Source organism: Dendrobates tinctorius, unplaced genomic scaffold, assembly GCF_039654945.1.
Source record: "Dendrobates tinctorius isolate UK_male_01 unplaced genomic scaffold, ASM3965494v1 ptg000009l, whole genome shotgun sequence".
Classification (NCBI taxonomy): domain Eukaryota; kingdom Metazoa; phylum Chordata; class Amphibia; order Anura; family Dendrobatidae; genus Dendrobates; species Dendrobates tinctorius.
In genome coordinates, this window is record NW_027361677.1 from 2,774,577 (window position 1) to 2,796,159 (window position 21,583).

The following is a 21,583-nucleotide window of genomic DNA, read 5'->3' on the forward strand; positions in this document are numbered from 1 at the left end:
GGACTCGCGGCAAGCAGGTGATGGCAGAGGTGGCAAAGATTCTGCGTTGGGCCGAACGCCACGTCCCTGCCATATCAGCCGTTCACATTCCGGGGGTGGAAAATTGGGAAGCCGATTTTCTGTCGTCAGGGGCTCGCTTCAGGCAAGTGGTCTCTCAACCCCGCCTTCTTCAACCAAATGTGTCAGAGATGAGGCACTCTGGATGTCGACCTAGTGGCTTCTCGGATGAACCACAAGATTCCTCGGTACATATCCAAGTCCCGGGATCCGATGGCTATTGGTTGCAACGCCCTAGTGATCCCATGGTCCCAGCTTCAGCTGCCCTATCTTTTTCTGCCTCTCCCCTTGATTCCGAGAGTCGTAAAAAAAGATAAAGGCAGAAAGGATCCCCGTTCTTTTAATAGCTCCAGGTTGGCCAAGACGGGCCTGGTATGCGGAGCTGGTGAACATGCTCATGGACGTCCCCTGGAGGCTTCCAGACCATCCGGATCTTCTCTCACAAGGCCCCCTCTTCCACCCGAGTTCAGTCTCTTGAGTTTAACTGCATGGCCGTTGAGGCCGCTGTCCTGAAGGAGGCCGGTTTTTCTCACAAGGTCCTACAGACCATGATTAGGGCAAGAAAACCAGCATCTTCACGCATCTACCACAGATATTGGAAGGCCTTCTTCCGGTGGTGTGAGGGAAAACAGTTTGTTTCCTATGTAATTTTTCCTTCATCCTTGGTTTTCTCCAAACGGGCCTCGACTCAGGCCTGTCGCTCAGTACTTTAAAAGGGCAGGTGTCCGCTCTGTCTATCCTCTTCCAGAGAGATCTGGCCTTCCATTCCCAGGTGAAGACCTTTCTTCAGTGTGTCGCCAACCTGGCGCCACCTTTCCATCCCCCGTAGATCCATGGGATCACAGTATTGTTCTCTACGCTCTTCAGCGTGCGCCCTTTGAAACCATCCAGGATATCTCATTCTCTCTCTCCTGTCATGGAAAGTGGCCTTCCTAATCGCCATTATACCTATCAGGAGGGTTTCCGAACTAGCAGCGTTGTCTTGTCGTTCTCCTTTCCTGATTCTGCACCAGGACAAAGTAGTCTTCCAGCCTGTTCCTTCCTTTTTGCCCAAGGTAGTTTCTGCCTTCCACATCAATGAAGACATAGTCCTTCCTTCTCTATTTCCTTCTCCGGTTGATCCACTGGAAAAATCCCTCCACAAGCTGGATTTGTTCAGAGCTATGCAAGTTTACCTTTCTAGGACTGCTTCCTTTCATCAGTCCAATTCCCTGTTTGTCATCCCTGAAGGTCGTTGTAAAGGGCACCCAGCTTCTAAGTCCACTATTGCTCGTTGGATTCGCTCGGCGATACTGGAGGCATACCGTGTTCAGGACAAACAGCCTCCTCCAGGAGTGAGGGCTCACTCCATCCGGGCTCTGGGAGCTTCCTGGGCTTGTTTGTCACCAGGCTTTGGCTTTGCAAATCTGCAAGGCTGCAACCTGGTCATCCTTACACACCTTTTTGAGGTTTTTACAAGGTTAATACCCTCGCCTCTACTGATGCAGGCCTGGGCAGGAAGATACTGCAGGCGGTGGTTTCCCACTGTCCGACCTAAGTTCTCTTTTTCTCTACATATCATTCCCACCCTTGGGACTGCTTTTGGATGTCCCATGGTAACCTGTGTCGCCCAATGAAGTGATAAAGAGAGAGGGATTTTTGTTACTTATCATAAAATCTTTCTTGGAGTCTTCATAGGGGGACACAGCACCCTCCCTTAATGTTGTACCATGTTGGCCAATGTGCCGGTTTTGAGTTGGCACATATGTTGAGCTACTGGTTGCTTCGCCTACTGCTTTAGCACCAACTGAGTTGTCTTATGCCTCTTGGTGTGTGTATACTGCTGAGGAGGAGCTATTTTTTCCTTTTTTGCATAGTGTCAGCCTCCTAGCAACAGCAGCATACACCCGTGGTTGCCTGTGTCCCCCGATGAAGGCTCCAAGAAAGAGTTTTTACGGTGAGTACCAAAAATCCCTCTTTACTGGAATACAACTTTAGAACAAAAAACTTTTGCATTTTCACAATTTATTATACACTATGCAGTAAGTGGAAAATAAGTTTTCAACAAAAACTTACTGAATAATATTTGTGCAGTCTATGAATTTGTTTTGAGAAATAGTATAGCCTCCATCAGATCCTCCTTCATAGATAACCTCAAATTTGACCTAATTATTTTAGGCTAGAGAACAACCTCTCTACACTAACTGCATCAGCAGCACTGGCAGGACCCGAGTCCTCTTGCTCTTGGCCATCCTGTAGCCCACTTATCCTAACTGCTACCTCAATCAGAGCTTATTTTCCTTTAGTAAGCTGTTGATCATCCAGCAATATACGATGACTCGGGTCCACATAAACAGCTGCCAGAAGAATTTTATTTTCTAATATCAGTGTCTCTCTCCGTTGCATTGAAGCAGCAATGCCATCTTCGATTAAACCTCCTCTTTGGGACAGGCAAAACAAGTTCTTCCACTCCTTTAAAATTCCAGGAATTAAATCCTCAGCTTGTAACGTTTTAGTAACTGTAAATGGGCGATGAAGCAATTCCTTCAATTCAGCCACCTGTGTCCATTGGCCTTCATGTAGTGTTACCTTGGGGTTGGCCGTATCTACAAGGAAAGGTTTCAGCTCAAGCAGTCTCTCAATCATTAATAGGTGCTGCCCCACCGAGTGGCTTGAACCACAATTTCCCCTTTTCCAGCACATCTCTTCAAGGGTTCTGGCAGCAATAGCCAATTTCCTCTCTTTGCTAATCCAAGTTCCAACATGTGTCTCTTAGGCCTGAGTTACACTAGAGAGCAATACGGACGAGTACTATGCGAGAAAAAAATCGCATAGCGCTTGGACCAATGTTAATCTATAGGGCAGCTCCCATCATCCGTTTTTTTTTCTCGCCTATATTATACGCATGATGCAATTTCCACCGTATTTTGGCCGAGACTCGCCAGTGCAAGTCTATGGGATCGAGAAAAAAAGCGGATTACACATGGACCATGCGTGTCACTTGCGAGCAATACACACATCGGTGTCTTTTAGAAAAGCAGGCAATTTAGTGTGCTATACTGTAAAATCACACTGACAGGTTAAAATAGAATACGTGTGTGTATGTATATGTGTATATATATTATGTGTATGTATATACACTCACTGGCCACTTTATTAGGTACACCTGTCCAACTGTGTGTTAAGACTTAATTTCTAATCAGCCAATCACATGGCGGCAACTCAGTGCATTTAGGCATGTAGACATGGTCAAGACAATCTCCTGCAGTTCAAACCGAGCATCAGTATGGGGAAGAAAGGTGATTTGAGTGCCTTTGAACGTGGCATGATTGTTGGTGCCAGAAGGGCTGGTCTGAGAATTTCAGAAACTGCTGATCTACTGGGATTTTCACGCACAACCATCTCTAGGGTTTACAGAGAATGGTCCGAAAAAGAAAAAAAATCCAGTGAGCGGCAGTTCTGTGGCCGGAAATGCCATGTTGATGCCAGAGGTCAGAGGAGAATGGGCAGACTGGTTCGAGCTGATAGAAAGGCAACAGTGACTCAAATTGCCACCCGTTACAACCAAGGTAGGCAGAAGAGCATCTCTGAACGCACAGTGCGTCGAACTTTGAGGCAGATGGGCTACAGCAGCAGAAGACCACACTGGGTACCACTCCTCTCAGCTAAGAACAGGCATCTGATGGCTACTTTCAGCAGGATAATGCGCCATGTCATAAAGCTCGAATCATCTCAGATTGGTTTCTTGAACATGACAATGAGTTCACTGTACTCAAATGGCCTCCTCAGTCACCAGATCTCAATCCAATAGAGCATCTTTGGGATGTGGTGGAACGGGAGATTCGCATCAGGGATGTGCAGCCGACAAATCTGCGCCAACTGTGTGATGCCATCATGTCAATATGGTCCAAAATCTCTGAGGAATGCTTCCAGCACCTTGTTGAATCTCTGCCACGAAGAATTGAGGCAGTTCTGAAGGCAAAAGGGGGTCCAACCCGTTACTAGCATGGTGTACCTAATAAAGTGGCCAGTGAGTGTATGTGTGTGTATATATATATATATATATATATATATATATATATATATATATATTTATTTATTTATTCATATTCAAAAATGTGAAAAACATATAGCCAGCTCACCATAAATGAGTTCCTCTTGATGCAGTAATCGGTGTTCACCTTATGTTTTGCATGGATCCAGGCAGGGAGTATGCCCCAACAAATAGAAATATGAGAAAATTGGGATCCAGCAAAAGGATGAAAGTTCACCAGATTTTTAAAAACTTCTTCTTTATTAATCCATTATGTCATAAAAAGTATGAGGAACTCCAATCAATTAATAGCATTCCAGCAAGGGACTACATGTTTCAGCACTATGTGCCTTCCTCACGGTCCTATTTCAATTTAATAGGACCGTGCTGAAACATGTAGTCCCTTGCTGGAATGCTATTAATTGATTGGAGTTCCTTATACTTTTTATGACATAATGGATTAATAAAGAAGAAGTTTTTACAAATGTGGTGAACTTTCATCCTTTTGCTGGATCCCAATTTTCTCATATATATATATATATATATATATATATATATATATATATATATATATATATTATATTTTATGTGTGTGTATGTATATATATTTATTTATATTTCATAAAGATATAAATAGCAGAATTGCCGATAATTCAATTGTCGGCTTCTGTGAAATCATTACAGAACCCTACAAGATATGAGACATGGTTTACACATAGTAAACCATTGGATATCCGTTTTTTTTTTTTTTTTTTTTAATATGTCCCTCACAAATAATGTTAGTAATGTGTGTGTGTGTAAGATTTTGGAGCTGTAGGTGTTAAATTAAAGGACTAATTCACGGAAAAAACTGGCGTTGGTTCCCGCCCAATTTTCTCTGCCAGAGAGGGCAAGCCCCAGTGACTGAGGGCATATATACAGTTGTGGCCAAAAGTATTGACACCCCTGCAATTCTGTCAGATAATACTCAGTTTCTTCCTGAAAATGATTGGAATCAAAAATTCTTTGGTATTATCTTCATTTATTTTGTCTTAAATGAAAAAACACAAAAGAGAATGAAGCAAAAAGCAAAACATTGATCATTTCACACAAAACTCCAAAAATGGGCCAGACAAAAGTATTGGCACCCTCAGCCTAATACTTGGTTGCACAACCTTTAGCCAAAATAACTGCGACCAACCGCTTGCGGTAACCATCACTGAGTTTCTTACAATGCTTTGCTGGAATTTTAGACCATTCTTCTTTGGCAAACTGCTCCAGGTCCCTTATATTAGAAGGGTGCCTTCTCCAAACTGCCATTTTTAGATCTCTCCACAGGTGTTCTATGGGATTTAGGTCTGGACTCATTGCTGGCCACCTTAGAAGTCTCCAGTTCTTTCTCTCAAATCATTTTCTAGTGCTTTTTGAAATGTGTTTTGGGTCATTGTCCTGCTGGAAGACCCATGACCTCTGAGGGAGACCCAGCTTTCTCACACTGGGCCCTACATTATGCTGCAAAATTTGTTGGTAGTCTTCAGACTTCATTATGCCATGCACACGGTCAAGCAGTCCAGTGCCAGAGGCAGCAAAGCAACCACAAAACATCAGGGAACCTCCACCATGTTTGACTGTAGGGACAGTGTTTTTTTTCTTTGAATGCCTCTTTTTTTCTCCTGTAAACTCTATGTTGATGCCTTTGCCCAAAAAGCTCTACTTTTGTCTCATCTGACCAGAGAACATTCTTCCAAAACGTTTTAGGCTTTTTCAGGTAAGTTTTGGCAAACTCCAGCCTGGCTTTTTTATGTCTCGGGGTAAGAAGTGGGGTTTTCCTGGGTCTCCTACCATACAGTCTCTTTTCATTCAGACGTCGACGGATAGTACGGGTTGACACTGTTGTACCCTCGGACTGCAGGGCAGCTTGAACTTGTTTGGATGTTCGTCGAGGTTCTTTATCCAACATCCGCACAATCTTGCGTTGAAATCTCTTGTCAATTTTTCTTTTCCGTCCACATCTAGGGAGGTTAGCCACAGTGCCATAGGCTTTAAACTTTTTGATGACACTGCGCACGGTAGACACAGGAACATTCAGGTCTTTGGAGATGGAATTGTAGCCTTGAGATTGCTCATGCTTCCTCACAATTTGGTTTCTCAAGTCCTCAGACAGTTCTTTGGTCTTCTTTCTTTTCTCCATGCTCAATGTGGTACACACAAGGACACAGGACAGAGGTTGAGTCAATTTCAATCCATGTCAACTGGCTGCAAGTGTGATGCAAGTGTATTGCCAACACCTGTTATGTGCCACAGGTAAGTTACAGGTGCTGTTAATGACACAAATTAGAGAAGCATCACATGATTTTTCGAACAGTGCCAATACTTTTGTCCACCCTTTTTTTATGTTTGGTGTGGAATTATATCCAATTTGGCTTTAAGACAATTCTTTTTGTGTTTTTTTTTTTTTATTTAAGACAAATTAAATGAAGATAATACCAAAGAATTTGTTTGCAATCGTTTTCAGGAAGAAACTGAGTATCATCTGACAGAATTGCAGGGGTGTCAATACTTTTGGCCTCAACTGTAATAACCAAGAGAGGGACTATTGTTTTTGCCCCCCCCCCTGGCTAAGAAAATCTGCCCCCAGCCGCCCCAGGAAAGGCGCATATGTAAGATGCGCCAATTCCGGCACTTACCTGGTCTCTCCCATTGCCCTGTAGCGGGTGGCACATAGGGTAATAAGGGGTTAATGTCACCTTGCATGTCAATAAGACACCTATCCATTATTAATCCACTAGTCTGAAAGGGGTTAAAAAGACACACACATTAAGAAAAAAGACTTTTAATCAAATAAAAACACATTTTTTCCATCTTTATTACACTCCCAATCCAATCGAAGCCATCATTCTCCTGTAAAAAATCCAAAATAAAAAAGCAACAATATCCTATACCTGTCCGCCGTACAGTCAAGTCCCACGCCGCAATCCATCTGAAGGGGTTAAATAGTTTACAACCGGGAGCGGTGCTAATGCGACGGGCCTGGCTGTAAACCACGGAGAAATGAAGGAAAAGCTGCGCAACCTCCCTGCCTGACCGCAGATGAACTGATTAGCGTGAGAAAGTTTCTGAACATTTTCCCACGCTGGTGAGTTCACCTCGGGTCAGGCGGGGAGTCTGCACATTCACTGAGGCTGCGCAGACTCCCCGCCTAATCCACGGTGAACAAGATCATCTAATTGTAAAGAATCATTTTACTGTTCTTCTGTAGTAATATCTGTTTGTTTCTCCGTTATGGGAGCAGGGCTGTGGCCTTCCATCTCCAGCATACTGAATGTGAAATGTTCTTCTAGCTGCTGTTCACCTTCATTATTCTCATTCATCAGTTTAATTGTACTTATCATATTTGAAGCTTTATCAGTTACGATAGCAAGGACCTGTTCTTGTGTTGTGAGTTTACAATTTTGCAGAACTTTTTCCACTAAGGTCTGGAGAAACTAGCTGCTGTGATGAGCTTCAGTATCTTTTACTGCCAGCGTCTTGGTAATAATTATTTTGTTGTCACAAACATATTGAACGTTGATAGCAAAATAGTTCACTCTGTGATGTGTGCAGGCAACCATTTTAAGAAACACAAAGCTTCTCTTGAGAGTCTTTTGAAAATCTTCCTTTTGGTAAAGGGCTTCTTCAGTCACTAATTTTCTAATACTTTCTCTTTCCAGAGAAACGCCAAGTTTGCGGACCATTTCTCCATAAGAGCTGTAAAAGCTGGTCGTGCAAATAATGATAATGGTACACTGTCCTTCACAACAAGCTCGATGAGCTTCCTTTTAAACACATCTGCTGTCATTGTTACAGTAACTTTGTCACTTTCAAAATATCTTGTAAGTGACTTTTGAGACACTCTTTCCTCCTCCTTTGCCTGGTGGGAAGTACTGGTCTCTGGTTTCTTGGTGCTGCTGTGATCCTTTTCAATCACAGCTTTGTAAACTTCTGGGTGGAAGCGCTGTAAATGTCTTTTTAGATTGGAAGCTCTTGAAGGAACATTTTTATCTCAGCCTGAGTATGCAGTGATTTTGGCATCACAGTATTTGTTTTCATCTGGGTCACTTATACACTGACACACAAAATGTTTTTATGTTGAGTCACTGTGAAATGCTCAAATACAGCTGACTTCATAGACATTTTGTAATTATGTAAATTCACTCTAAAAATTTTGTCCTGTAAAAAAAAGTATATTGAAATTTTTGCAAGAATAGGGAATCATGCACTGTATAATTTAGGGTAGAAATAAAACAATCTTTGCATAAATCAATAGGACAGATAAGTGTAAAGTTTGTGAAATATGTTAGAAAGCTTTACACTGAACTTTCAATGTCAGGCTTATCTAGTAGCTCACTAAATGCTTCACATCATATTTCTTCACAGTCTATGAAGAGGGGAGGTGGGAGGGAGCATGTTTGTGCTGAATCATATTCCAGAGCACACATACACAAATATATATGTTCTCATCGATCCTGTTGTTAAATTTACGAATTTGAGATGTTATAAAACAGTTTTTCCCTTTTATTCCATGTATAGTGTATATGTCATCAGAGCAGCTAATTTCTCCAAATAGGAGCTAAGAGGAAAAACAAACTAAAACATCAAGTATTCAGAGACAACATATACTGGACTATTGGTTTATGCACAGTTTATTGAAAGTTTAGATATGTTTTAAGAAGTACTTACCATAATCCTGCTTTCCTGTCCACTCCAGAAGTTCTGAGATGAATGCAGGCATTCCTTCCCTTTGTGTTTTGTTATTTTTTTCCCCTTCTCTGTAGAGGAGGAGCTTCACAACTTATCATGAACATAAACTGCGGCACAGTTTCATCTCAGCTTAAAGTCTTGACCTTAGATCAGGAATAGAACAGACATTTATAGGACATTTCATGACTTTCCCAAATTCTTATGAGAAAAATATTCCCCACAAACTGCATTGAACTACTGTACCCAATTATATTTTTTAGGAGTCTGAGTCGGTCCATTTCTTACAGATTCCACCTCCGACTCCACCAAAATGGGCTCAGACTCTATTTGTTTGGATTTCTGTAAAAAAATACAGGAACCCTTATGAACGCTATTAACGGGGTTGTCCACTACTTTTTGTAGTAGGTAGTGTAAAAGGTAAAGAACCCCCTCCCCCACTCATCAACTAAACCTGTACATCATATGCTGCAGCCAATCAACTAATCAGCCAATTGTTTTTTTATGATGTATTAGTAACAGAGGGAAGCAATTCAGCTACTTTTAATTTTTAATTTTTTTTTTCATTTTGGCATGGCGTTCACCATATAATGACCTATTATAGCAACTTTATTTCATCAGAGTATAAGCTTTCGAGCCCACATCATCCCTGTGCCGGGTAGGAACTGCATCCATTTTGGAAAAGCGCCCTAAGTGTGTAGTGCATCATCTTCCCCTAATAACTGTTCCCTCCATCGTTTGTGGCCTGATGAGATATTTCTAAATTTGTATCTATTAGGCCACTTTCACACTTCAGGCTTTCAGTATCCGGCATGGTGCGGCGAAAAACCGGACTGCTGGATCCGGCGCCTGTTACGACCAGATCCGGCTTTTTCCCCATGCTGTATCATTGCTGCCGCATTGCGCCGGATGGCTTTGTGGCGCGTCCGTTTTTTTCCGGATCTGGAGAAAATAGCCAGTCCGGCGTCTGGAAAAAACGTTTCATGCAACGTTTTTTCCCAACGCCGGACCGGTTTTTCGCACTGCGCATGCCCGGAAACCTTCTCTGCCAGGAATATATCCGGCAGAAAGAAGGATCCAGTGTCTGCGTTTGCGGCCGTATCCGATAGTCCGGTTTTTCGCCGCACCATGCCGGATACCGAAAGCCTGAAGTGTGAAAACGGCCTTAGTCTGCTATAATGCCTTGTACAAATGGATTACAGGGGTTGTCTAGGACTTGTACATTGATGATCTGTTCTTTGGATAGGTCATCAAATTGTGATCGGTGGGGGTGTGACACCTGGGACCCCCGCACAGCAGCTATTCCTGGTGGAAGTGCTTAGTTGCAGAGCTGTACAGCTTGGTCAATTTTACAGACAGTGACCAGGCACTGCATATCTGTCCTCTTTTTTGATACAGGGTTGGATGTACAGTAACCCAACTGTGGCCAAAGATGGAGGGAAGAATTTATTGGGGTAAAGTCTGCTGACCGGTTCTCTTCAAATGTGCACAGGAAATACTTTCCATACTTTCGTTTAACATCCTACTGACATCACTGTTCCCTCAGGTAGCCAAGAATGCTTCATTCCCCCTGCTATGGAGGACAGATCCGAAGCTTCATCCAATAATCTAGCTCTAATGAATAATGAGTTGTACACTCAGTCGTTGAGGAAGGACGCAAACACACCTAAGTCTGAACACAGAAAACAAAGACGAGCAAGCAAACTCTTTCTTTTGTCCCAGGATGAGAGAAAAGAAGCCAGTGGTGAACTGTCGGAGAGAGGAACTAGAAAGCTAAAGGCATATGATCGCCCTATAGAAGAAAATGTGACTAAAGACTTCAGAGGAGACCACAGAAACGTTATTGAGGACAGCGATGGAAGGGAAGATAGAGAGGATGGTGTTGTCCATGTCTCAGATCAAGCTGTTGATAAGAGTAGTAAAGATAGCGCAGATAGTGTCCATGGCTCAGGTGAAGTTGTGGATGACAGTAGTGAAGATGGAGCTGATGATGTTCATGGCTCAGGTGAAGTTACAGATGACAGTGAAGATGAAGCTTATGGTGGCCATGCTGCAGGTGAAGTTATTGATGACAATAGTGAAGATGAAGCTGATGATGGCCATGCTGCAGGTAAAGGAGCAGATGTTTTCCATAGCTCAGGAGATGTTACTGATGACAATAGTGAAGATGAAGCTGATGATGGCCATGCTGCAGGTAAAGAAGGAGCAGATGTTGTCCATGACTCAGGTGAAGTTACTGATGACAATAGTGAAGATGAAGCTGATGATGGCCATGCTGCAGGTAATGAAGGAGCAGATGTTGTCCATGACTCAGGTGAAGTTACTGATGACAATAGTGAAGATGAAGCGGATGATGGCCATGCTGCAGGTAAAGAAGGAGCAGATGTTGTCCATGGATCAGGAGAAGTTACATATGATAGTAGTGAAGCTGATGATGACCATGCTGCAAGTAAAAAAAGAGCAGATGTTGTCCATGCCTCAGGAGAAGTTACTGATGACAGAAGTGAAGATGAAGCTGATGATGCCCATGCTGCAGGTAAAAAAAGAGCAGATGTTGTCCGTGGCTCAGGAGACGTTACAGATGATAGTAGTGAAGATGAAGCTGATGATGACCATGCTGCAAGTAAAAAAAGAGCAGATGTTGTCCATGGCTCAGGAGAAGTTACTGATGACAGAAGTGAAGAAGAAGCTGATGCTGGCCATGTTGCAGGTGAAGAGGGTGCTGATGTTTATGGCTCAGGTGAGGCTGAGGGCGACAGTGATGAAGATGAAGCTGATGATGGCAGTGCAGGTGAGGTTGAGGATGACATTGATGAAGCTGATGATGTCCGTGTTGAAGCCAAAGTTGCCGATGACCTCCCAGATAATGAAAGTAACATGCAACCAAATAAATCCAGTGTGACACACAGTAATAGAAAGTCATCAGGTGTCGCAGATTATTCACACCCGGAGCAGCGTTCAAGGCTTAGTTCAAGGTTGAGTTACGAAAATAATATGAAGACAGCAGAATCCATTCATCTGCAAAGTATATCTATATCAAGACCAGAGGAAGGTTCAGAATTGCTAGAAACCACTGGCGATGAAAGCTTGGATCTTGCCATGGCTCAGGGTAAGTTTGTTTTATGTGGTGTTCTTCTGGGTGAATGTAGTTTAGGTTTATGTTACTATACCACTTACCGGAGTGTAACAGTTTCCAACGAGAAGAGGGGAATAAGCTGCTGCTAGGCACCTCCGACAACAGCTTCTCTCCCAAAGAACATGTGTCCTTATACTTACCAAGCACCACCTTGTGATATGGCGCCATCCTGGGACCGCATATCAGATTATTTGATCTGACTGCTTCTGTGTAGACCGAAGGCTGCTTTTTCATTCCGAGGCAGTGATAGGATTTCATTGAGAAGTGACGTCGTGCAGGAGAGGTGGCGCTTGGTTATTATATGAACGCATGTGTTGTGTGCATCTTAACTGTTTCCAAGGGGCTAGAAGATCATCCCTTTCTTGGGAGTGCTTCTTAATACTGTGAAAAAATAGCATCTAGGCCTACCTTCATGTCTGGGTGCATGTATGAAGCTATAGGGCTTTTTTCTCCTACGCCACATTGGGGGACACAAGACCATGGGTGTTATGCTGCTGCCACTAGGAGGACACTAAGTGAAAACCCAGAAAAGTTAACACCTCCTCTGCAGTATACTCCCGCCCACCGGCTGAGGTTGAACCAGTTCTTGCTTAGTGTTTGTAGGAAGCACTTGGGTCTGGCTTCAGACCCCAACATTTTTATTTCCATTTTTAATTTTTTCTGTAAATTTTTATTTAACAGTGAGGGGGGCGACGGATCCTTTCTAGGGTCCGATCTCCCCCGAACCATCTACAGGCGAGAACACTGAGTATACCTCCCCGTACCCTCTCCTGCGACGAAGGGATCATGCCTTGGCTCCCTTACGGGCAACGGTTCCTGCACGGTCCCTAAGAGGCAAAGGGAGTGCCACCTTCATGTTTCCTCCCCCGGAGCCAGGTATATAGCCGAACAAGGCCCCCATGTAATGGCGCTGCAGCCCCACTACTTAACGGACAAGAATACAGGCGGCAACCTCTCCATCCCCCTGTCTAAAGGGAGGATAGATTGAGGACTATATCTTTAATGACAGCGCAGCTCTGGCTCTGCTACACCACCTCCGTGAGTATGACGGAGCGCTGATCACAGACGGTAGGTCTCCGCGCCGACATGCGCGGTCCCCCTCCTCAGCCGACGGCCGTCAGAAATTTAGCTCCCGGCTTCTAGTCGGGCTAGGCCGCAGTTACTTAGCTCCGCCCACTGTGAGTGTGCCGGCCCACGTCCTGAACGAGAAGTGCTCTCCTATTCTCGAAGGCCATAATTTTTTTTCTCTCAGCCTGTTTCCTGACGGCTGACGATGGCATTAATTGGCAGCGCTGGCAGTAACGCTGGAAGGAGTCAGCAAGTTTTGAGCAAGGATCACAAAGGCACCCTTCTCCCCTGGGGACACAAGAACAGGACCTGGGTAGCCTGTACTGCGCCTCAGCAGGTGACATTAACCCCTTCTCGGCAAGTGCTATACACTTTCTCTGCAATGTGTGGCAACAGTGTTTTTACTACAGCCTTGCCCCAGGCTCACAATATTCCATTATACATGGATTGTGACACAGAATCTGCCCAAAGGTGCCTGCCTCCGCCACAAATTCCGCTGAGTCTAGTCCGCCTGAGTGGACTGCATACCTGTTACGGTCTATGGATTCCATGACCGAAGCAATACCCTCCCTCCGGGGATTCTCTTTAAGTAAGGAAACCACGGAGGGCTCTGGCGACGGTCGTGACAGTCCGTCAGCAAGGGCTGTACTCTGCCGAGAGATGCTCAGGTTTTCTAGAAAATAGGACACATGACGAATCCCCCGATCATGCTCACGCTTCGGTGTCTGCAAGTTCCATCTCTCGTTCTCCCTCTCCTGACGTTCGCAGTGAATATGACTCTGAATGCGAGGCTGACACGTCATTGGCCCATGGGGTGGCACGGTGGCTCAGTGGCTAGCACTGCATCCTTGCAGCACTCGGGTCCTGGGTTCAGATCCCACCAAGGACAACATCTGTAAGGAGTTTGTATTTATGATCCCCCGAATTATCAAGAGACACTTAATTCTTTTATAGGGTCGGTCAACAAGACACTGAGGGTGGACGAGGAAAATATTTCCGCTCCGGAACACGTAGTGTCCTTTAACAAGACTACACATGTTCACAAAGTAGTTGCCATTCATCCTGAGTCTAAGGACATTGTCCAGAGACATAGGCATTGGCCAGATTCGCAGGTTAACAGCCTATTAAGTCTAAATAGCCTTTTGATCAAGATCTAATGAAGGATAGGCTACAGTCCCCTTTGGTGATTCTCGCCTTGCATCCGAAACGCTCCTACACCTATCTGACGGTTCCTCAGTCAGAAACCCACTGACTCAAATTGACTACCTTGCTCGCTCAGCCTTCGAGGCTTCCGGAGCGGCGCTCTTTCCATCTGTTGCTGCGACTTGGGTGGCTAAGGCTATGGTCGCTCGGGCAGAGGTGTTGACCAGGCCGGGGACAACCATTCAGGATAGCAGTCTTCCCCCAGAGGCAGCCAACCTCGCTAGTCAGATAGCTCAGGCCGGGGACTTCGTAGTTAACGCTTCTTTAGAGGTGGCCAATTGCACTCCACAGGTAGTTGCAGATGCAGTCTCCATCGGATGGGCCCTATGGCTCCGAGATTGGCGAGCAGATTCCGCTTCCAAGAAATTATTAACTTCTCTGCCTTAGCAAATGGGTCTCATATCTGACGCTACCGGAGGGAATAGTAAATTCCTTCCTCAACAAAGGCCCGCACAGCCTTTTTTTGGACTCAACAACAGACCTCTTGACAACTCCAGTTGGTCTTCTACAACTTTCTTTTCTGGGTCAGGACGGTCCCCGCTTGGGAACATAGGTTCCCAGATGTCATACAGCCCTGGCTGCACCTAGAAATCCAGGCCAGGGACGTCTGCGTAAGGGAGCCAGATCCCTTAAATTCCTACACAATGACCTGGTGCGGCATCCGGGGGCAACGACAAATTAGGTGGACGTTTACGTTCATTCCGTCATGCCTGGCTCTCGGTCGTCAACGACGAGTGGGTCAGAGAGCTCTGGTCCACCAGATAAAAACTAGAGTTTCTTCCTCTTCCCCGACAGCGGTCCATACTGGACCTAACGCTGTTAAACACATTTTGCCAAGCCTAATGCTGTTAAGCACGTTTTGCCAAGGTACAGCGCTTCACAATGGATTCTCTCCGCCGCCTCCATGGGAAAAAGGGAGTTTTCAGGCGTCGATCGGCATTAGGGATGCTTATCTTCACATCCCAATCTTTCCTCCCCATCAACAGTTTGCTACGCTTTGTAGTTCACGGGGGAACATTTCCAGTTCGTTGCTTTGCCCTTCGGCCTCCCCACCGCCACCAGAGTCTTCACCAGGGTCATGGCAGCTGTCACAGCCATTCTTCAAGCTCGGGGAGTGGTGGTACTTATGGTTCTTCATGGGGATTCGCAGGAAAATGGTAGCGGCGATGGAAGCCGTTCCGTTCGCACAATTCCATTTCCGCCCTTAGCAACATGCGCCGCTGTTGGCTTTGTAGGAATCCATACTCGACCGTCGGTTCCGTCTGTCTCTTCGGGTCAGGCAGACCCTCGGGTGGTAGAAGCTGTAGCCCTCTTTTGAACCAAGGAAAGTTTTTTTTTTTTTTTTTTTTCTCTCTCTCCTCCCATTGCGTTGGTTAGTGGACCACCGACGCCAGTCCTCTTGGCTGGGGTATAGTTTTTTCGCCATCACACGGCACAGGAGTGTTGGTCCATTCGAGTGTCGTGTCTCTCCATCAACAGTTTTCAGATGCGGGTGGCCAGACTGGCCCTACCGAGTTTTCGTAATTTCCTCGCTGGTCACCCCATCAGGATCCAATCCAATAACGCCACAGCTATGGCGTATATCACCTGTCAAGGGGGTACCCGCAGCTAGTCAGCCAGACACGAAGTGGGTCAAATCCTCTGTTGGACCGAGAGCAACCATTCGGCCATCTTGGTGATTCACATCCCGCGCATAGTGAATTGAGCGTCAAACTTTTTTTTTCTCAGTCGCCAGAGCCTCGCCTTGGGAGGATGGCCTCTTCATCCAGAAGTCTTTCAGCAGATTTGTCCTCGCTGGGGGACTCTGGTTGGGGATCTCAAGGCTAAACAACAAGGTTCCCCAGTGCATTGCCCGAGCACATGATCCATGCGCCATCGGAGCAGACTCTCTGGTTGTGCCGTGGCATCGTTTTTAGTTCCTGTACATTTTTTTTACTTTACTCCCAAAGGTCATCAAGACCATTGGAACAAAGGGAGATACCAGTATTCCTAGTTGCGCTGGACTAACCGCGCTGGGCATGGTATGCGGAACCAGTTCAACTTGTCGCCGAGGTTCCCTGGCATCTACTAAATCGTATGGTTCTACTTTTGCAGGGTTACCACCGAACTCCGGGACCCTGTCTTTGAGGGCGGGGCCATTGAATCCTAGTTTTTAGCCCAAGCTGGATTCTCTCATTCAGTAATCACCAAGATTAGTCCTCGGCAACCCGCGTCCATGCGCAGTTCTCATTGCACCTGGAGAACTTTCTTGTCATGGAGCAAACGCCCATAGATGATCTCCTCTGGTGTTCTCCATCCCTTCCATCTTGGAATTCCTGCAATCTGAATTGGAGTCGGGTTTTTTGCACTTAGTTCGCTCAAAGGACAATTTTCAGCCTTGTCAGTTCTATTCCAACGCAAGATTACCACGGGTTACAGGTGAAGCCGTTCATTCAGGTTGTTTCCAGCGTGGCATCGCCCTAAAAAGTACTGTTGGAATTATGGGATCTTAACTTGGTCCTCGGAGTTCTATGGGAACTCCCTTTCGAACCACTGCAGGACGTGACAATAACTTTTCTCCCTTTGGAAAGTGGTTTTCCCCTAGTGGCAATTACGTCAATCAGACGAGTCTCTGAGTTGGCGGTTCTATCCTGCTAACCTCCGTTCCTGATTTTTCAGCAAGACAAGGCAATTTTGAGGACGTCGCCATCTTTTCTGCAAAAAGTTGTTTCTTTTCATCTTCATGAGGACATCGTTTTGCCTTCATTCTCTCCGGCACCAGTTCATCGTATCGAGGGAGCTCTATAAACTTTGGATGTGGTTAGGGCTCTTAGACGGTACATCTCGCGGATATCTTCCTTGCGCAAGTCAGATGTCCTGTTCGGGCTTTCAGAGGGGCATAGGACGGCCTTAGCCACTTCAAACGCCACACTAGCCGAGTGTATTCGCTCGGCTATTCAGGACCCCTACTGTGTCAAGGGCACACCTGTCCCAGTAGGGATTAAGGCGTATTCTACTCAGTCAATGGACGCCTCTTGGGCTGTTCGACATCTGTGTCAGCAGAATAGTCCTGCAAAGCTGCGACTGGGTCCAGCTGGCATACCTTTACAAAACTCTATCACATACATTTTCAGGCCTCAGCAGATACAGCTCTTGGCAAGTGCATTCTGCAACCGGCAGCACCACATCTGTAAGCCAGTGGTACATGGGGTTTTTAGCAGTTGTGTTGCTCCCCACCCAGGAACTGCTTTAGGACGTCCCATGGTCCTGTGTCCCCAATGAGGCATATGAGAAATAGGGATTTTTGTGTACCGTAAAATCCTTTTCTCCGAGCCAATCATTGGGGGACACAGCACCCACCCTGATAGCCTATTGGCTTAGTGTTTCGTTCTTAGTTTTGGCATAATTTGTTATTGTTACTGTTATTTCTTTGAAACTCCTGCTTTGTTACCGAACTGGTTCAACTTCAGCCGGTGGGTGGGTGTATACTGCAGAGGAGGAGTTAACTTTTCTGTGTTTTCACTTAGTGTCCTCCTAGTGGCAGCAGCATAGCACCCATGGTCCTGTGTCCCCCAATGATTGGCTTGGAGAAAAGGATTTTACGGTGAGTACATGAAAATCCCTATTTTTTTGTTAATTATATTTATTAATAAACTTTTTTTTTTCTAACAGAGCTTGAAAAAGTAGAAAGTAACCAGCTGGTTCTTGAGGAATTGCCAGAACCTCCGCCTTACATGAAATCTATTCGCTTTGTGTAAGTTCACATAATATTTCTAGATTCCCATCGAGGGGTGAAGATACTTCACCAGAGGTTCTGCTTTATTATGACGGATTGATGAATCCTGGTGCATCGACCATGTGAAGCGAGGACGACTCTGTCCCTCAGTGACCTTTATTTGTATGATGCAGGAGCAATTTGAAGGATTTGTTCTTCTCTTGACAAGCCTTGCTGAAATGCAGCAAACTGTAGTGGAAAGAATAGTAATCCCTACTGTTTACATGAGTTTTATAGCAAAAATTGGGTCCGTGCTTCCAGGTTGTGGGCCCTGTTCGTCGTAGCAAGATTTCACTTTGTGCAGTCGGCACGCCCGGGACTTTTGGTTAATAGGTGTTAGAAAATTCTCCAATTTGAGGCTGCTCACTCGTTTTTATTTTTTTTTTTTTTAAATATTTTAATTTTTTTAATGTTGGTGATAAGAACTACTTTAAGTGTTTTTCTCCGAAGACTTCCTGCCTTAAAAGGAAGACTGTCAATCAGCAATTAGCACCGCCTACTGGACTCCTATAGGGATTTAAATGGCTAAAACACAAATGATACAAAATATGCCCACAACCCTATAGATCTATCTGCTCCTCTCCGACTACTTTCTAACACGCTGCCTGCAGAGCAGACTCTGGGATCCTTTTCAAGGTTTTTCTCATGTTTTTAGACACCCAGATAAACCTGCTCCCGTCCGCAAGAAGATCCAGAGAACGAAAAGCACAAAGCCTAAAAAATCTGGATCGGTGCTTAACAGCAGCCAGGTGAAGCGGATATTTAACCATCACGCTCAAGTGCGAGTCTCTAAGGAAGCGTTAACAGATGTGGAAAAATGGTAAGGCTTTAGGCTGCACTTATAGGAGTTATCATTTGAGGAATGCTTTATTCACCCCTTCCTGACATATGTCATATATTTACGTCACATGTCTGCTGCCGGCTCACATGCCGAGCACGCATATTTTCCACCAGATGATGGCTGAATTATACCATCTGCCTCTAGCAACTGCGGTACCATTACCTACTAATTCCACAAAGTTTATTGTACACTGATTTAGTAAAGCAGCACTGCCATGATTTTGGTGGGGGGGGAGAGGGAGTGCAGCTTTAGAAATTTCTCCTTATCTAGTGATCCCAAGGGCCCTCAGCTCCCGATTCAGCAGGTAGCCACAGCGGCAGGTCACTGCTATCCATTGGCATCTTGTAACTTCTATCATGGCTTTTTCATAGTACATAACCCTACACTTGCATGAGCCGTACACAGCAATAATTCCTTATATTTTTCTTATACACAGTTTAGAGGTGTATATGAACCAGCTGGCAAGCGATCTATCTGCGTACACCTCTCACGCCAAGAGGAAAACGATAACCCGGGCCGACATGGAGCTCTTGATGAAAAGGTGAGGTCAACTTCTATCGACCCCCGCATGAAAATGTTAATATAATGTAACCGTCAGATATAGCAAAAGTCATGCCAGTAGTGGAAAATGTATTAATAATTCTACATCAAGATGAGTGATAAATGTATGCGCACTGAGACCCTCACATAATCAGTAGAACGAGGGTCCCAAACCCTCATTCTAGAGATGTTTGAACACAGCGGTGGCCAAGCATGCACACTGCCATGTCATTCAAATGTATGCGGCTGACAGAGATGGCAGAAAGTGGCGTGTAGCTGTCACCATCCGGCCCTTAGATACTGAATTCACAAAGAGCAGAATATAAAATGATCGCCGGACTGTGATTGGTGTAGGTAATAATTCTTATAGATGATTACATAAAGCACCCCAGGTGTGTTTTAACCCTTTAGTGACCTACAATATGCCTTTTATGGTAGTCAAAAAGGGGTCTTAGAGTAGAACACTGTGCTGCACTGGTAACTTGTCGGAAAGAGCAAGTGCCCAGCTATCCAAAGGCAGCCAAGCTCCAACTCTACCTGGAATGTCCGGATTTCGTGGAATCAATGCCACAATCTGTGGCAAATCTGACTCGTGAGAATGGAGCCTTAAAAATCCTCAGAGGAGTTTTCCCATCTCATACATTTATAAGGCATATCCAGAAAATATGCCATAAATGTGTACTACATGAGGGTTTCACCGATAAGACATGCATTTATCTTGGATGGGTTCTCAGAAAATGTGATAAAAATGGCCGCTATGACATATTTCAAGTCACGTGTCAGGGCAATTTTGCCGCCTAAGAAAATGCAGCTCAAGATATGTCTCAAGTGTTAGAGGAGCAGCATCGTGATCTCATTTGCTAACTTGGCCATGTAGCAAGGCTGTAATAAGAGAATAAAGATACTTGTCCCTCAGAACAGGATTTATTTTTTTCTCCAATGTCAGGCTAACTGAGAAGGACAGGTTTACAAATCAGCACGGCGGAGGACTGACAGGTTTGCAGTAAGGCATGAAGGAGGACAGAAGCAGGAAAATCATAGCCTGGTCTGCTGAGGACAAGTTTTTTTTTCTTCCTTTACTTTTTGGCTGAGTGAGCTGATCAGTTCACAATGCTGATCCTCTGACAGTTGAGACACGTCTCGAGTGCTGTTTCTTCATGCGCCAACCCATTCTGACATGTTACTAGGACCGGTTGCAGATTGAAATATGTTACAGCAGTCATTTTTAATATATTCTCAGAGTACCTATTTAAGAACAGTAATATTGCTACAAATATTTGTCTTTGTGACCCTACAATATAGGAGACCTTTCATTCTCGGTATGGACACTTCTTCCAGGAGAACTACACTCTTTACATCTATGTACTGTACTTGGATATCCATTTGCATGTTTGTTAGTACTGCAAGTCTTTGACTTACGTCACGTGTTTGGTTTATATCCCATTTACCACGTTGTATGTTCTCCACCCGCAGGCAGCGTCTGGTGACCGACACCACTTCTCTCAACGTTCTCATCGAGAAATATTTACCGTTGGATTGCAGAACACTTTTAATTCCATGTGCAATGAGCGGAAACCAGGTGCTTCCCAAACTTGCGGCCTCATGTTGTAAATAGCCATAATATAGGTTATACTGTAAATAGTAATGTGGGGTTTAAAGATCCTTTTGTACAAAAATGCTGATATATATATTTTGTGGGAAAGTAAATAAAATAAATTCTATATTTATGATTTAAGGGACTGTCTCATCATAAATGGCTTAAATTTGTAAAAATAAGCAACTTTGCCATTTACCTCGTAACAAAATTTTTTTCCGTTCTCAAGAACAAGTAGATTTTTAATTCCATTGTGTACTGCTCATTGCCTACTTCAGTAGCCACTGCTGTAAGCAATCAGCGGTGAACGATTTCGTAGAGAGGGTCCTCAAACAATACACTTGGAGTTGGGGAAAAAAAATTGCCATATTCTAGCACTTGGGTGATTTCCTACTTTCTGATGTTCCTTACTGTACAGTCTGGCCACACACAGAAAAAATGGCAATTTCTACCAACTTCAGCATCAACATGCACACTTCACTCAGCTGAGCGTACATGTTTAATTTCATGAGAAGAGGGACAGAAATCAGCTTGTGGATCTTCATGTTGAAATCTTTCCCCAAAATGTTTTGATGGAGGACAGTTGAAAGACTCGAATACACACGAGATAGTCAGGCAAATCCCGTCATTATCATTCTTCCCTTATACACTGCTCAAAAAAA

At 44.6% G+C, this 21,583-nt stretch overlaps 1 protein-coding gene across 2 annotated transcripts in view; it reads left to right on the top strand.

Annotated features, from left to right (window-relative positions):
- The window catches only part of CENPT (centromere protein T), an 82,275-nt gene extending 61,213 nt beyond the window's left edge, over nucleotides 1–21,062 (top strand). For both annotated transcript variants that reach the window (XM_073581729.1, XM_073581738.1), the window contains exons 9-13: nucleotides 10,332–11,894; nucleotides 17,844–17,925; nucleotides 18,602–18,766; nucleotides 19,224–19,328; nucleotides 20,801–21,062. In XM_073581729.1, the coding sequence (XP_073437830.1) occupies nucleotides 10,332–11,894; nucleotides 17,844–17,925; nucleotides 18,602–18,766; nucleotides 19,224–19,328; nucleotides 20,801–20,942 (2,057 nt within the window). In that variant the 3' untranslated portion in view covers nucleotides 20,943–21,062. The remainder of the gene's footprint in view (nucleotides 1–10,331; nucleotides 11,895–17,843; nucleotides 17,926–18,601; nucleotides 18,767–19,223; nucleotides 19,329–20,800) is intronic.
- Nucleotides 21,063–21,583: the final 521 nt, after the last annotated feature.